Source organism: Battus philenor, unplaced genomic scaffold (genome assembly GCF_028537555.1).
Source record: "Battus philenor isolate CCGP_79_NKW_IND1 unplaced genomic scaffold, ilBatPhil1.0.hap1 SCAF_23, whole genome shotgun sequence".
Classification (NCBI taxonomy): Eukaryota; Metazoa; Arthropoda; class Insecta; order Lepidoptera; family Papilionidae; genus Battus; species Battus philenor.
The window spans coordinates 8,114,494-8,130,984 of NW_027181686.1; the positions used below are offsets into that span (position 1 = coordinate 8,114,494).

General features: G+C 36.9%; 1 protein-coding gene across 1 annotated transcript in view; it reads left to right on the forward strand.

The window, feature by feature from the left end:
* Positions 1-16,491, forward strand: part of LOC137924042 (Fanconi anemia group J protein homolog) — a 92,649-nt gene that overhangs the window by 73,302 nt on the left and 2,856 nt on the right. Inside the window, exons 5-16 of the mRNA XM_068767350.1 lie at positions 2,150-2,312; positions 4,250-4,499; positions 5,285-5,509; positions 6,774-6,893; positions 7,961-8,055; positions 9,232-9,386; positions 10,351-10,464; positions 11,851-11,972; positions 12,498-12,689; positions 13,016-13,200; positions 13,730-13,823; positions 14,780-14,893. Coding sequence (XP_068623451.1) covers positions 2,150-2,312; positions 4,250-4,499; positions 5,285-5,509; positions 6,774-6,893; positions 7,961-8,055; positions 9,232-9,386; positions 10,351-10,464; positions 11,851-11,972; positions 12,498-12,689; positions 13,016-13,200; positions 13,730-13,823; positions 14,780-14,893 — 1,829 coding nt within the window. The remainder of the gene's footprint in view (positions 1-2,149; positions 2,313-4,249; positions 4,500-5,284; positions 5,510-6,773; positions 6,894-7,960; positions 8,056-9,231; positions 9,387-10,350; positions 10,465-11,850; positions 11,973-12,497; positions 12,690-13,015; positions 13,201-13,729; positions 13,824-14,779; positions 14,894-16,491) is intronic.

The window sequence follows — 16,491 nt, forward strand, 5'->3', positions numbered from 1 at the left end:
TTCGTTTGTAAGCTCTGAATTTCTAAATATAAAATGTCTCGTATGACCTATATCTATAAAGATACGTTACAAAAAAGTGAAAAGGTATATAAGAGAGTGGAAATTACGAGATTCCCCGCATTGAGCGCGAGGTTCGTTCCCAGGTGCTGTAAGGGAGTCGCACTCAATACTTTCATTAGGGTGAGCGATGGGACGGGACGTCAACGTAATCCCGGTAATGGCCCTATTGTTGCGTCACCGCCGCCATTTTGAATCGGCGCTTAAGGCGCCCGGGTTGCGTAAAGAAATCGAGAATACGCACGCAGCAGCCGCCACTACTCGCAGCTCGCTTTATGCTCTGAAAGCCCTCGCTTCAAACCTAAATTATGCGTTCATCATTGAAAACATTCTATCCTTATTATATTATTGATAAAGTTTGAACCCTTCCTTGCAATAATGTCTTCTTCTATCTATGTCGTTTACTATCGGAGCGTGAGTTGCAAGTGATGATTTACGGCTCAGAAACGTAATCTCTCACTTAGGACCTCATTGGCAAGCTCACAGTGCTGCAACCAGATATAGACAAGAAATTTCTTTGAAATTTAATCTGGAATACGAAGATCCGAAGACGAACGAAAAGCCTAGGACGCCCAGTCACAAGGTGGACAGATGATCTACCCAAGATCGTTGGAAGACGATTGAAAACTTATGGGGGATGCCTACGCGCAGCAGTGGACATAATTCGGATAAAATTATTTCAATAATAACCATCGTAGCATCACCTTTCTGATGTCGACTTCTGCTATCGATGTATTTAGATACTACGCCACATATCAGTCAGGTTTTCTCGTATTAACGATGAAAGTTTTAATAAGTGAAAACCTGGCTACGTAGCAGAACACATCGGGCGATGATTCTCCCTTCCCAAGAACCGTTTAATAGAAAGGTGGAAGTCTGCCCTCTTGTCCCTGTGTCCAGGACAGCTGTCAGAAGTACATTTAAACTAAACTTCTGTAGTATGATCTCCTTTCGAGGTCCATACTTCCAATTGCTCAATGAAGTCTAAACGATCGATTGACTTAGGGCTTCCCTATTCGATTTGCGGTTCAGGTTAAGCTTTTTCAGCGCTGTTCTACCTGCTAAAATTGTAAATGCAAACGAGCAAACAACATATGTCACATCCAAAAGATCCATAACTTTTGTTTCATTACTTTAAAATGTTCAATTTAATCCTAACTTTTTGCTCGCCCAGATATTTTCTGAGAACGATTACATCTCATGTTATGTTACATTTCTCACCCCTAATATCGTTAAAATTATATTATTATCATATGAAATTTAAATATTATTACTAAGTATCGAAACAAGAAATGACACTTAAAAAAATTGTTAGTTCGTCATCACTATGTCTATAAACTTATCCAGATCCTTCACCACATGCTAGTCGATGAAATATTTAAAAAATAATTCATAGTGTATGCGGTGGACATAGAAGGGAGAAGTATCACAACGTAACGAGAGGTTTGATTAGTCTTCTGAAAGATTTAGGCCTGTGAAGAACGAAAATTATTTTATTATTTCTGTAACCGGCTTATAAAACAGTTAGTTATATAGTTTTAGGATTATTTGAAATTTGGTTAGGTAGGCAGAAATGTCTGAGCGTGAACGCGAATGTATTGCGTCCTTAAATCAATTACTATATACCCGGTAAGCACTATGATCCATGGATTGCCAAGACCTCACTTCTCTAAAGTATATTATGTAAACTAAAGAAGGTGATATCATGATGATGACGAAGAGTTGTAAGCAGTTTTGCAGGAAAGCAGTCTGTCTTCCACCAGCTCTTATCATTGACGCTGCTCTAAAAGTGGTATGAATTAAGAAAAAATAGATGTCTATCATTATTGCATTATTAACAATAAATCTATATGTTAATGCTATCTGTTTTGTTAATGATATGATAAAATCTCACCAGCCAACGATTTTTTTTGAGAAAATATAGTATATATAACTGATATTTTTTATTTTAAACCCTCTCTTGGTTTCTCGTGGAAATAATCTTTTGTCGATCAACGGAATATCGATCGTCTTACCGAATCAAGTGTATTTAAAACCAAAAACTTTGTTTAATTAATCACTTACGTTGACCTATGACAATTTCTTATTCTAGATTCAGGCGATTGTAACGACGGCCTCGTCAAAATCCACAAGAAGCGTCGCCTTAACGACAGCGAGCTGGGCGAAAGCTCCAGCAGTAACTGCAGTCAAGAACTATCGGCCACGCCGGAGAAGAAATCGAAACCATCTGAACCACTGACTCCACCAAATATACGGTAAATTTGTATAATGTGTGCGTTTTGATTAATAATTAACGTACAAAATCTAACCAAACTAAAAAACTTCAACGATTTCACTATCATCATTCAAGCAGCAGACTGGTCGGATGTGTCCATATCCAATGATTTCCGACCAGACCTTCGGGATGGATGTCTTTCGCTCAGTGGCGTACCTAGGGGGGGGGGGGGGTGCGGTCCGCACCGGGCTTTGAAGAAGCTTCTCAAAATTGAATATGATTAAAAATTACAATGTCGTTCTACAATGAGTCAATTAAGACTACAAAATCTTGTCAATAGAACAAGAAATTACAAATAATATAAATTTTGAGAGCATTATACACGATTTTTCTAGTATTAAAGCTAGATGAGTAGGTATTATATAAATATGTTTACGAGTGCATACAAATATGTCTAAAAAAATTTACTCTGTGTATTAATTAATATTGATTAAATAACTTAATAATTTATTTATGTAATGTGTATTAATTTATAAAAACCACTATTTGATTGACTTATAATAGAAAGGAAGGCAAACTGGAGATCGCCCCGGGCGGCAAAAGTTCTTGGTACGCCACTGCTTTCGCTACGCTTGCCTGACCTGTTCTGTCTGTGTGGGTGATCTGTTCTGCGCGCTATGTGGCTTTAAGTCCAATCACTCTTTATATAAAAATAATTTATTTAGGCACAGATTTTCAGGTAAGGTTTTGTTATAAAAAGTTCTTTTTATAATAAAAATGTTAATTTTCCTTTGAAGTTAGAACACATTGAAGCATTTTTCAAATGTCAAAAATTGCCTCCGTTAAAAACATAGCATTGTCAAGCAGGTAACCATTTCTATTGTCTTTTGTATAACCTTTATTGAATACCGGCTTGATAATTTGTATGTAGCTATATACGCTTTTATTAGAGAAACAGAGTAGTGTGATGTTTGGTACTAATATAATCACTTAGGTTTAAAATTCCTTGCTGTTCATACAGACTGCTTGATACTTTATTTAATGTATGGTACTTTATCGCCCGTATTTTAGTTCAGTAGCCCTTATTTGAAAATGCATGTGTAAATCATATTTTGATCTTAATTTATTCATAATACTAACACAGGTTTATTTTTGTCATGTCATATGACGTAATTAGTTGGTGAATTGATTTAAAGTATATATGCATGAAATTGTTTTGTATGTAGAAATTTATATTTTTTAAAATAACTTCAAGCATTACGATACTAGATTCCCACGCATCTTCTCAAAAATTTATCTTCTATCTACATAAGAATTGGCCAATTCGGCTATTTTTTCATATTTAGGTTAAGGCACGAAACGTTTTTATTCATAGAAAAATGGGAGGAAAATGGTAGAATCAATATCGTTTTTCTCGTAGAAAGAAAAAGAAAATTAAAATACCTTTGCTTGATTGCTGAACAAGCATTTGACGTCAATTAAAAACAATTTAAAATAGCGTAAAACAATATTATAATATTGAGAATCATAAAGCAATTGAATGAAAATTTAAATAATTTATTATTAGTGTTAAAAATAGAAAACTAATTTGGATTGTTAATTAAAATTAAATCCAAAGAGAGTGAGTAATTACTCTGACATATGTTTTGATATCTAATCATGAATATAAGTATTTTTTTTAAATCTGTTGATATCGACAAAAAATTTATATACCTTCCCGTAGTTTTCTATAGTACAATCCGGTAATAATTCATGAGATGCAACGGTCCTAGCCAAGCATCCCAAGGGAACCCCTTATCTAAGTTACGTAAATGAGATTTAGATGTAGCACCTTATTGTAAAAGCCAATAAAACAAGTGTGCAAAATAATACTAATTTTTTTTAATTATTTTGAAGTATCGTAATGCTTGAAATTTTCATAAGCAATTCATAAGCATGCATGGGACCTTCTGTGACGGATGAAACTATAATTTTCAGAAACCTGTACAGTTTAGTGAACAACCTCCGCCTCAGGACCTCGATGCTTGTTAATTCCAGTGTACCCAAGATATATTACGGCGCGAGGACCCACAAGCAACTGCAGCAGGTGGTGAGGGAGTTCGCAAGGACCGACTACTGCGGGGACCTGCTCATGACCGTTCTATCAAGCAGAGACTACAGTTGCATAAGAGAGTTCGACCGACAGACGTGGAGTAGTAAGAACGACATGTGTAGAGCTTGCATAAAGGTTATTTTGAAATAAATTATTATACTTAACATAATCAACAAACCGAAAATAATAACTTATTTAACATATATTATATAGCACAAATCATAGTTATGTATTGTCGCCGTTTTAATCCATAACCACCCACTACTAGACGTAAGCCTCCCCCAAAAATGTCTATGGGGGATATAGCATAATCGCCACGCTTGACAGACGAGTTTACGATTCCAGGTATTAGGGTACGCAAAGAATGCTGACGTCTATACACTGGAAACTTGTTCTAGCAGTGGCAATCCTGTATAAAAAATGCACAGTGTAAATTATATTAGGTCGTAAACCTGCGATCTACGATCGCAAGTCTCACTCCTGTACCGTTGAGTCACACCTCACGATGTTTACGGAAATAACGCAGTTAATATTTATATATAATACGACCTCATTATATATATGTTTATACATACAAGACATTTCCACGAATTTTGATCGAATCATTATAATATGTCTGAACCCGTAAGTCTAAGATTAGATTAGAGAGTTGAAACTGAAGCTAAGAACGGATCGTAAGAAATCCACGTGAAAGAGAGATTTTCATGAAATTCGTTAACTAATGCATATTTTCAAACTACAGCTCTTACTAGTATTTACATCTTTGTTAGAATATTGCCTTTTGGCATGGTATTAATTGTAAAAAAAATATTTATAGTGTATTTCTAACTATAATTGCCCGTATCAATATACACAATATATTTTATGTTCAATTTTGTTTTTAAACTTTTATGTATAAGACTAGCTCGTGATTTTTCCAGCCATCTAATACGGAATGTAGAGAGGATTCAAACTGCAAGTTCTTTGACAATAGAATGGCACTTAACCACAAGTGCCTTCCGCCTGCTTTTGAATTGGAAGACTTGGTGGCAGTCGGAGAGGAGAAGAAGGCGTGTCCGTACTTCGCGGCGCGGGCCATGGCCACCTACTCACACATCGTCTTTTGCCCTTACAACTATCTTATCGAACCTAGCATCAGAAGTAGCGTAAGCGAATCCTTATTTCATATTAAGCAAATTAACCCATATATTGATTATTTCCTCTGCTGCCACATAAAGTTTTTAGAAAACCAAAAGTTTAATTAAGTGTCAGCTTATAAATTATTTCATCGTCATCATATTAACCCACTGCAAGGCACAGGCCTATCCCAAACATGGCCGCGATGCCAAACACGTCGCATCCAGCGATTTCCTGCGGCCTTGACTATTTTATAAGTCCACCTTTGTTTTTGTTCAAAATAGCCAAAAAATAAATCAAATAATGTCTCCTTGTCAATCTATAAAAGGTTGCATCGTGTAAAACTATGTTTGTGAAAAGCAGTGAATCGCTTCGTTCGGTGTCTTTTGTACGAAGTTTCCGAACGCAGCCATTGTCTCTTCAGCCTCTTTAAAACGGTATTCCTCGAGTTTTTTTTTTTGGTCATAAAGATCTCATGGGGCAAGGGACTGTAACCCAAACCCAATAAGTAAGGATATCCCAACAATTCCACACCTACCTTAGTTAAATACTCGAAAGCTGGTTTGATCGAGTACGCTGATACGTTCTTGTAACGGAGGACTTAGTCGCCTAGGCGTTGTTCTCGAAATTTCTCTAAAACAACAAGCAAAATTCTTGTGTACCACTTCGCTGTCACTCTTTTTGTGAAAATACCAATTTTTAGGTGCCGTTAATTTATGCGAAACTAAGAAGACTTCTGTTTTCAGATTATTAAATATTTTTTTTAATTACACAATATTTTTAAACAAGCCAGTACAAAAATTATAAAGAATAATGGTAAGTAGTTTTTATGCATTCTTAATGCAAAAGGGCAGTGATATTTAAGTTCATGTACCCTTCCGCTCTGTGAACTCAGCTCAGATGAAGCTGTAAAAGCCTTCGGGCTAACAGCACTTACATAAACAGAGAATAAGTAAGCAGTGATCATAGACATATTATAGATTGTCTTTTTAAAGATTAACCCAGATTTTGATTTAATTAATTTAAAATTATCGAGCCTTTAAACAACAGTGTTTTGGTTTTAAACGCGAGGTAGCCGTTTTGCTTTTGTGTCCCATAGCTTCGCACTATGACCTACTAGATCAGTAATTTAGTAAGCTGTGTTCACACTGACCATTATGTTAATATTGAACAAAAGAGCGATGATGAGCGTGAATGTTTATCGCAGCATACTTTATTTAAGATTTTTTGTAGCATCAAGCTTGTTACTGGGAATGAAAAAACTTAACTACATCTCCCATCACGTGGTTCCAGATGCAAATTGATCTGGAGGGCAACATTGTGATCATAGACGAGGCACATAACATCGAGGACATCTGCCGAGATGCAGCCACCTTCACTTTCAGCAGGGACAGCTTCCAGGCAGCCATTAAAGTACTTATTTCATTAATATTTTAATGTAAAACTCAACAACTAAACACTTGGACGTATCGCTTTTCAGCCACAAAAACCATATTTTAAAACTGAAAAAATCTCGGAAATTACTTCATCATGTACTTCATACGTAATTGAAAAATGATATTTACTATGTGACCTTTTGTCTATTATAAAACTATGTATTTTACATTCAAAGTGCAAAATCTCTTGGCTATAACACGCAGATTATACTTAAAAGACACAAACATGATACAGGCCCGATGGATGGAATGACATTATTGTTTGATAAAAGGCAATATAATAGACAATCATATGTTTTATATGATACTTTAAACAAGCATATAAAAATTAGAATATCTTTGGTTACTTAGTTAAATAATTTCAGAAATATCTTTTAACTTCCTTTAAGACACAAACTTGCACATTATTATCACATATATTTTTTCATGTATCTTTTTGAGGAAGGACAGTGTCTTAATACAAGTCATTCAATATTTAATGTAAGACTAAATACGGATTCAATACGTGTTATTAGATGAAGAAAACATTTTTATAATTTTAGTTATTTTTAATCAGTCTCTCATGTACGGGGATCCTGGTACTCGTTGTCCAATGGCTGCGTTTTTTATGAGATATCATTAATTGTCATGGTCCTCTACTGTTCTATTGGCCTTGGAAAATGACATTTTTAACATGATTTAAAAAATTGTTATTTTACCTATTCGTTGTTTTGAACAAAAAATAATTTAGTAATAAATAAGTAGAAATTTTTGTAGTTTAATTTTGATATAAATTATTTAATTTTTGATGAATAACGTTTCCAATAAAAAGAACAAACGAGTAAAATAACTCGAGGTTCTTTTAAAAAGGATAAAAAAATTAATAGCAACAAATTGTAATATAACAATATTTGAAAAGGTCTATTAATATGTTCTCTTAAAATGTACTGAGTGTTGACTCATTAGTAATTTTATATTAACACATCTTACTCGTAATGACAAGATGAATATTTCATCTCTCACGTTATTTTCTAGAATAAAATAATAAAGAAATGTTTGTTCCAGGAATTAGAGGTTGTCACCAGCCACCGGTTCGCGAACCAAGACGCAATGAATTATGTGGAGTACCTGTTGCAAGCTCTTAAGAATTGGGACGAATGGTACGCAGTTTCACATTACTATATTTAAATGTTTGGTTTTATTTATTCATTTATTAACACTTTTTTTGTACACCATATACAAATACTAGAAAAAAAGAGACAATTCATATATAAGTACAAGAGGCGGTCTTAAGGCTCGAGGCGATCTCTAACAGACAACTTTCGGGTGGAGATGAGATACATTTTAAGGCCCCTGCTTAGTCGCAGTCTAGGGTGTACATACATACAAATACATACATTACTATACACACATATATACTTATATCATACATATACAATTATACATTTATTTATGTACATATATTTATATACATATGTCAATGTATATATACACATAAACATGCATGTATTACTATACATACATACATATATACCAAAACACTTATTAGGTTTTGTGTTACTTTAGACATTTTTGTTGCTATTTTTGAAACACCGGCTTAACTTTAGAGGATACCTCACAGTATATAATAAAACTTGTTGTGAGCAATGGCAATCCTATACGATAAATGCACAAAGTGTGAATTATATGTGCTTGTATTCCGGGAACCAAACCTGCGACCTGTAATCGCTTGTCTCCGTCCTCAACTCCTTTAACATAGGTACCTATATTAGAAAACTCAACTCTTAACTAATAACTAAGACATGAAAACAATAAAAAACGTTAAAAATGTATATGACCTATAGATAGTTAATATAAAAGTTTCTGAGTTTTTAAATTAATTAATTAATTGTTGTATCAATCTCTTTTCAAATTATTAAACCAAAAATTTGAATTTTTGATCGTCATCATCTTAGCCAGAGAAAGTCCACTGTTGCACGTAATCCTCTAGCATAGATTTTTAATATGACCAGCTAGAAGCAGCTTGCATCAAACGTCTGATGACTAGGTTGTTAGCTTGCTAAACTAGCCTAATTAAGGTCACTTTGTGAGGAGACTTCCTCCGTTGCAGATAACTGTCCGTGATCCTCACTTCAGAAACTTAAGACCCCAGCATCCATCTGTTCTGTGCGCCGGTTGGACTGCCCGCTTACTTTGGTTTATTATGGATTTCCTAAGTTCGAATTTTTTTGATGAAGAGGCGTTGCCAAACTTAGTAACTATGTTCTTAACACGATACAATGTCTCTTAAGAATGCTGATACAAAGTAATAAAGTTGGTTGTGCTACGGTGCACAGGTTTCAGAACCAGACGCCGCTGATCAACAAACAGGCGATGAACGGGCAAGCGGCTAGCGAGCAGATAGAAGGCGGGCAGGCGGTGTTCAAGTGGCAGGTTGAACACTTCGTGGAAACACTTGACAATCACAACATTGGCCGTCAGCATTGCAACGGTATGTACTTTCTCCATAAACTGTCTGAAGATAATCTTTGATCAGAGTGTGCTTCCAGAGATGACTTATGAATCCAGGACGTGGTCGCTTTCAATAGGCCTTATAAAATGGCTCAAGGGCACCCGGAAAACAATAGAGGACTGTGCTTATTTTTCTAAGATGAAGAACTCCAGAGATCCCAAAGAGTGCAAGGTAAACCATGTAAGACCAGATCGATACTCTAATGATATACGGCATTGCGGTTACAGCACTTGCCTCCGTGTCATATCACAATAAACCAAGAATAGGTATTTATTGGGTGATCACTTGAGTTCCTTTATTTTTATTGCAATTATCAAAATATGTAGAATATATAAAGTTATATTATAAGCTAAATTAAGGCCTTCACTAAAAATCGCCACAATGACCGGTCTTACGCTGCCAGCGTCCAGCGGTTTCATGCGACCTTAACTAAATCATCAGTTCACCTTTTGGGGACCACCTGGAATTCTTCCAAATAAATGATTGTTTGATAGTTGTTCAAAATAACCTTTTAAAAATAAATAAAATCATGGTTGCATCGTGTAAAACTGAAAGTATATGAGAAGCAGTGAATTGCTTCTTTCGGTGTTATTTTTACGAAGTTCATCGACTGTACGAACAATGTGCTCTACCCACTACCACTTTGTACTAGCAATTGTTCGAGTTAAGTCGATGAGTTTGCTTCTTCTGCAATGCTCTTTACTTCTGGTTCGATTTCGCAGCGAAACTCCGTGCATAGCCCTCTCCATTGCTCTCTAGGTGACCTCGATTCACAACTTCGACAACGGAGCCTAACTACACAGCCATTATTATTTATATTACCATACAATCATATAACCATTACAATCGTTCCTATTTACGGTTCCCTACATTCTTAACATGAATGAATTAAAAAAATACTAACGTTCTTTAAAGTGTGTAATCAATACCTGACCATTTCTAGAGTTCCGGCAAAACGCGGAAAATTTCTGCAAACGTCTGCGTGAAGACCCGCGCACTCTATATGGAGTGACACAAGCGACCGGCACTTTGATTGAATCCATCGATACAGTGCTAGGTAAAATACTATTTTACATCTATTACCTGAAAACCACAAGCCAGACAGTGTCCAAGATAGTGGGGAAGTTTCAGTTACACGATTTATTTAGATTTTCAGCTGCAGGACGTTCGCTTCTGAACATATGACTCGCTTATTTCTAACAAAACTGGTTGGAAGCAGCCTGCATTCAGTGTCTTTTATAACAAGTGCGAGTTAAAGGATAAACTAGTTAATTTCATTGAAATTTAATATACCAGTAAGGCTTATTCCATTATCTCTGAAATGAAAATTGATCCACAATTTACATTGCTCAAAAGTCTAAAGATACAACATAATTAAATAAAAATCAAGTATGCTCTTCATGTATAATGAATTTCGAGCAGCAAACGTATATGCATTTCAAAGTTTTTTGTTAGAAAGAGAATATTAAAAAGGGAACAATAACTTTTAGTAGTTTCAATAGGAATGGTTGGAAGCGGTCTGATTCCAGGATCTTCCGGCGGCCTTAATAAGGTCGTATGTCAACAGTGTGGATAGACATCCTTGTAAACATTTTATTTAAGTTTATTTTTTTAAATTATTGTATTGTAAGATTCTTTCAGTACATTAGGTAAGTTATTGTTCATCTCTGTTGATTCAAACAAAATGATTTTCTTTGTTCTAATTAGTTCTAAAGTTGTTTGTGTAATTGTGTTTGTTAATATCTTAAATTATAGTCAATTTAGATTGTTCTAAAGTGTATTCACTCTGCACACTACGGCGGGTGCCTAAAGCCGCCCAAAAGACGAGGCATGGGCATCCTCGTTTCTCCAGACCTCTTCGAGCCCGCTTCGAAACCTCTTACTCCTCCCCCACTTCTGGTACATCAGCTTGGTCGAAGCCTGAGAGGAAAAACGAAATTTTGGCCCTTAAACTTAATTCTATCGAGACCCAAGCCTGGTCTCCATCCGCCGCCGAAGATCTTAAAACGCTCGCCCAACACTAGTCTAAAATATACCTCGCCGAGAAATCTATTTTGGGCGCCAAACTCCGCTCAGCCCCCGGTCCAACGATCTGGTGATCGTAGCATTCGGCTCTTCTCGTCGCACTTAAGCTTTTAAAAGAATTTAAATAGAATTTCCCCTGCACATCCCTGCTGCGATACACAACCAACATCTGCACCCCTCCCCCCTCTCCCCTCCGGGCGTGTTGCACCATCAAATTCAAAACTCACATACAAGTGAGGGCAGTCAGGTTCGCTTCGCATACTACATTACAGACATCATTACAGTCCGCCTTCTTTCGAACAACATAAAGAGAGAGAGAAGAGATACAATAAAGTGTATTGAATTCAATTCAATAGATCTTAATTTTTTAATTTTTTTTTGACAAATTGTCCAAATTAAATAAGGATTATACATACAGGTTATCTTTTCGGGTGCTCGGGCAAGTACATGGACGACTTCAAGCCGGCGCTTATCCGCAACGGCTATGGCAACGAGACATTCTCAGGAGCAAAGTCATGGCGGCAATCACAGTTTAACAGGGTAACTGCTTTTATCAGACCATAGCCCATTACAATATGGAGCTACCATCATATGGGTGAACGTTCTACAGTGTGGCCGAACACGTGCGTCGTTACACTAATAGTCAAGTGGACCCATACAGGCAACAAAATGATCAGCAGGAAGGAGGTCTTCACCGAAAGAAAACTTATTAATATTTCAATTGTAAAATAAGTATATGGATATTGGAATTGTTATTATATATATTAATATTACATATCTACGTCTTTCTTTAAAGTTGAATATTTTTTAATTGTATTTCATTTTATAAACGGGAAAAATAAATTGTCATATCTCTACCTAACAATGTACCCGTGTTAGATATTCGTATAAAGATATATCGTATACATACGCCCTTCTTTATGGTACCTTCGCATCTCTCTCTCCCAGAGACAAAAAGTACATGTTATTTAATTATTTATTATTTTACAATTTTAATATGAATTCTTATTGTGTATTATATAAGTAAACAAACTCAACAGCTCTGTTTCCGTAATTTAACTCCAGGCAATAGAGAAGGAGACGCTGTCGTTACGCCTGATGTGCATGAACCCGGCCGTGATCTTTGAGGGGCTGAAGCAGGCGCGCTGCATAATCCTCGCGTCCGGGACTCTCACGCCGCTCATCAGCCTGCACTCCGAGCTGGGCACTACCTTCCCACTGCAAGTCAGCCCCAACCACGTCATCCCACCCGACCGGGTGAGATATCTTGTTTTTATTAATTTATTCGTCCTTTTTACAATCTTTGTTATGACGGACGCAATCACTTTATTTATTCTCTCCCAGCTAACCTGAGGTGCTCCAGAGATAATTTAGAGGATTTTGGATTGAAGAAATATGTCAAAATAGATAAATCTTCAAATGAAACTCCTGATGGAACTGGCTTAATTAATGTAATGAGTATATTATTATATTATGTTTCTTCTGCTTCACATACCTCAGGAGCTTCACTTGCTGGTAGATAATCCACAAAAAATATCTTGTCTAAATAAATCTAGCTGTGTTCATGAATCAAACGTTTCTAGGTTTGGGTCGGAACTCTGTCGACTTGCCCTGACGGCTCGAAGCTGGACTGCAGCAGCCGTAGCACCGACCTGGTGAGCACGCAAGATGCCCTCGGGAAGACTATCCTGTACGTCAGCAGAGTGACCCCCAACGGAGTCCTCTGTTTTCTGCCCTCCTACCATGTTATGAACAAACTGGTGGAACGGTACGTACAGTTATTGCGACATGCTCTTATCTTTTTATATATTATTTAATAGTTGCCTTAAAGACATCGTGATGTCAAACTGGACAAAAATAACCTAGCATATTCCAATATAAAAAAAGTCTAAGAAATTTACATAATTTACAAAAAAATATATTTTCTAATTCACTTTAGTAATATCGTAATATTTACAATGCAATTTTGTGTGCTTTTGTGCTATTGATATTTTTTTTATTTTATTACTTTCTAATGTTTTTTTGGCTTCGGCACTATATTTTAGCCAAGGACAATTAAAAATAAAACCGCTTTTAATTTGATTTTTAATAAGAATTTGAGTTTCAATTATTTGTTGTTAAAGCAATATGCCAAAGCTAAGTGCTTACATGGTATACATAGACGTTCATTACGACCGGTCTTATACTGCCCGGCAACGACTTTCTGCAACCTTTTATATATACATAAATGTTTTGGGTAATGAAATTTATATGTATATGTATACTTAAACACCAGTATATATGTAATTCCGTTCCAGATGGAGAAACACCGGCATCTGGGCAGAAGTTAACGAGCTTAAGCATGTATTCATGGAGAGTAGGACAGTCCGCGATCACAACGATATTATGGAAGTAAGTGATTTTATTTTTTAACTTAGAGGAAGATGCTAACTGGCATCGTTGATAGATCTTCTTTTTTATAGATCCCTAGGTTTTCTTCATTATTCAAGCATGTGTCCGGAATCGATGGAGAGCTTTTCCGTGCCATCCTTTCATCAGATTCTTAAATTCCTCAGAAGAGTGGGTAGGTGAACGTCCTCGTGGTCTTTTACCGTCTACTTTCTCTTCAATCAATACTTGGTCGAAGTTATTTGGTTATCTGTGAGCAATGTCGCTAAAGTGGCTTAAGTCTCGTTGGTAACATATTGTGGAGAGCCTGGTCTTAATCTTTAGCTGGTTGAGGGTAGACTTGTCGGTGCGTCTTTCTGCCTAAAAAGCCTAACTTTTTTATCGGTCTGTAGGGTGAATTCACCTTGATTCAAAGCTGTATAGTACTATCAAAAATAGCGGTCTCACAAGTCTCACTAATTGCGATGGAAATATTACCTATTTTACTTTTTTAATTTTCGTACACTTGCGAATTACCTTTTTGCTGCTTCCTTAAAAGCGTGGTCTCTCACTCTGGGCCTTGTTGTCAAGCTCACAATTGCTCAACGAACCATGGAGAGTTATGCTCCTGATTTCTCTTTCGGAACAGACGACCTTAACATAGTCGTCAGTTAGGGTACAGTGCGGGTGGAATGTATAAAATAAAATCTTAACTTACCTCTACTCGGCGAAAGAAATATTACCTACTACCATGCTTCTAGAGATATCGCGATGATTTGGTACATTGGTGGAAATTAGAATTTAGAAAGAGTATTTTGTACACATGTAATAGTGAATATGATCCTCTATTATGCTATTCCAAACTTTAATTTTAATGCTCACAATTTGTATCAGCTTTAAGTGTATGTGGTTTATTTTTATCACTTTGTGCGAGTTTTAGTTTAATTATATAAGCAAATTATCATTAACCTATTTTCCAGGACTTTTACAAATACGTGTCGACGGACAAAGGCGCTCTGCTGTTGGCGGTGTACCGCGGGAAGGTGTCGGAAGGGATGGATTTCAAAGACCACCAGGCCAGGGCGGTGATAACCGTATGTCTATATCTTTGCTAGCCTTATAAAAACTCTAGAACCTTAAAGCCCCAGCGACCATATATTATACGCGCTATCAATTACAAACGTGAAATCTAAACATCTCTGGACCCACCAGAGTGGAAATGACCACGATTTAGTCGGTGTTCACTGGTAACACTTTAGGTACAGAAGGATATTGGATAAAATGTATAGTAATCAACGATTAAAAAGATATTATTCGTAAATTACAATTTACTGTAAGCTTTTCGGAAATTTATATGTTAAGTAACATTGATAAGTCGTGTCCAGAATAGTTGCTTATTCTGATATAACAGGTTGTCAAATATCTCTCCCTTCCGCTTTTTTGCTCTTTATTCAATGCTTTATAAAAAGTGTTACAGTGATCGGATTTAGTTCAAATATGCGCCGTTTTGTTCGATAATCTGTTTCCATCTAGACGGCAACTTCATAATACCTCCCTCGTAGAAGCCCCCCTCCTTATTTGCGAAGAACTCGGACAGCCACTTTTCACAAACCTCTTTTGAGTTCAACTTTACACCACCAAGGGCGTTCGCCATGGACAGGAACAGGTGGTAATCACTTGGCGCTATGTCCGGGCTAAATGGTAGATGTGATAAAATCCGAGCTCCCGTAGCTTCTGACGAGTCATCAACGAAGTGTGTGGTCTGGCGTTGTCCTGGTGGAACACTACACCCTTCCTGTTGGCCAATTCTGGACGCTTCTGGTCGATCGCCTGCTTCAAGCGGTCCAGTTGTTCGCAGTAGATGGTAGAATTAAGTGTCTGGCCATATGGGAGCAGCTCATAGTGGATGATTCCCTTCCAATTCCACCAAACACACAGCAAAACCTTCCTGGCCGTCAATCCCGGATTGGCCACTGTTTGGGACGATTTACCAGCCTTCGACCACGACCGTTTTCGCTTGATATTGTCGTATGTGATCCATTTTTCGTCGCCAGTCACCATCCGCTTCAAGAATGGGTTGAGTACGTTCCGTTTCAGCAGCATATCGCAGGCGTTGATTCGGTCCAGAAGGTTTTTTTGCGTCAAATCATGCGGCACCCAAACATCAAGCTTTTTTTTGTATCCAGCCTTCTGCAGATGGTTTAAAATGGTTTGGTGACTAACTCCCATCTCCTGGGCGATGTCACGAGATGCCACATGCCGGTCTAACTCGATGTAGTCCATGATTTGATCGGCATTTGTCGTCACAGGTCTTTCGCCGGCTGGCTTATCCATGGTGTCGTTTTCGCCGGCTCTGAATCGTCGAAACCATTCCTCCGCAGTTCGAAGTGATAGAGTACCATCCCCCAAAACACCATTAATCTCACGGAACGTTTCTCTAGCGGATTTGCCTTTAACGAAGGAAAACTTTAAAATAGCGCGAATTTCGGCGTTAGTGAACTCCATGTTTACACGTCTATAACTGTTGAACGCAATATCCAAACTAATCATGCATAGCGTCGTTTTGTAGGTTATGTCAAGACCTTTCAAATTATGTATAGTATTGCCAGATACGAGCTCTGTAGCGCTTTGTACATAGCCGCGAAATTCAAAAGACAAAAAGGCGGAAGGGAGATATTTGACAACCTTATAT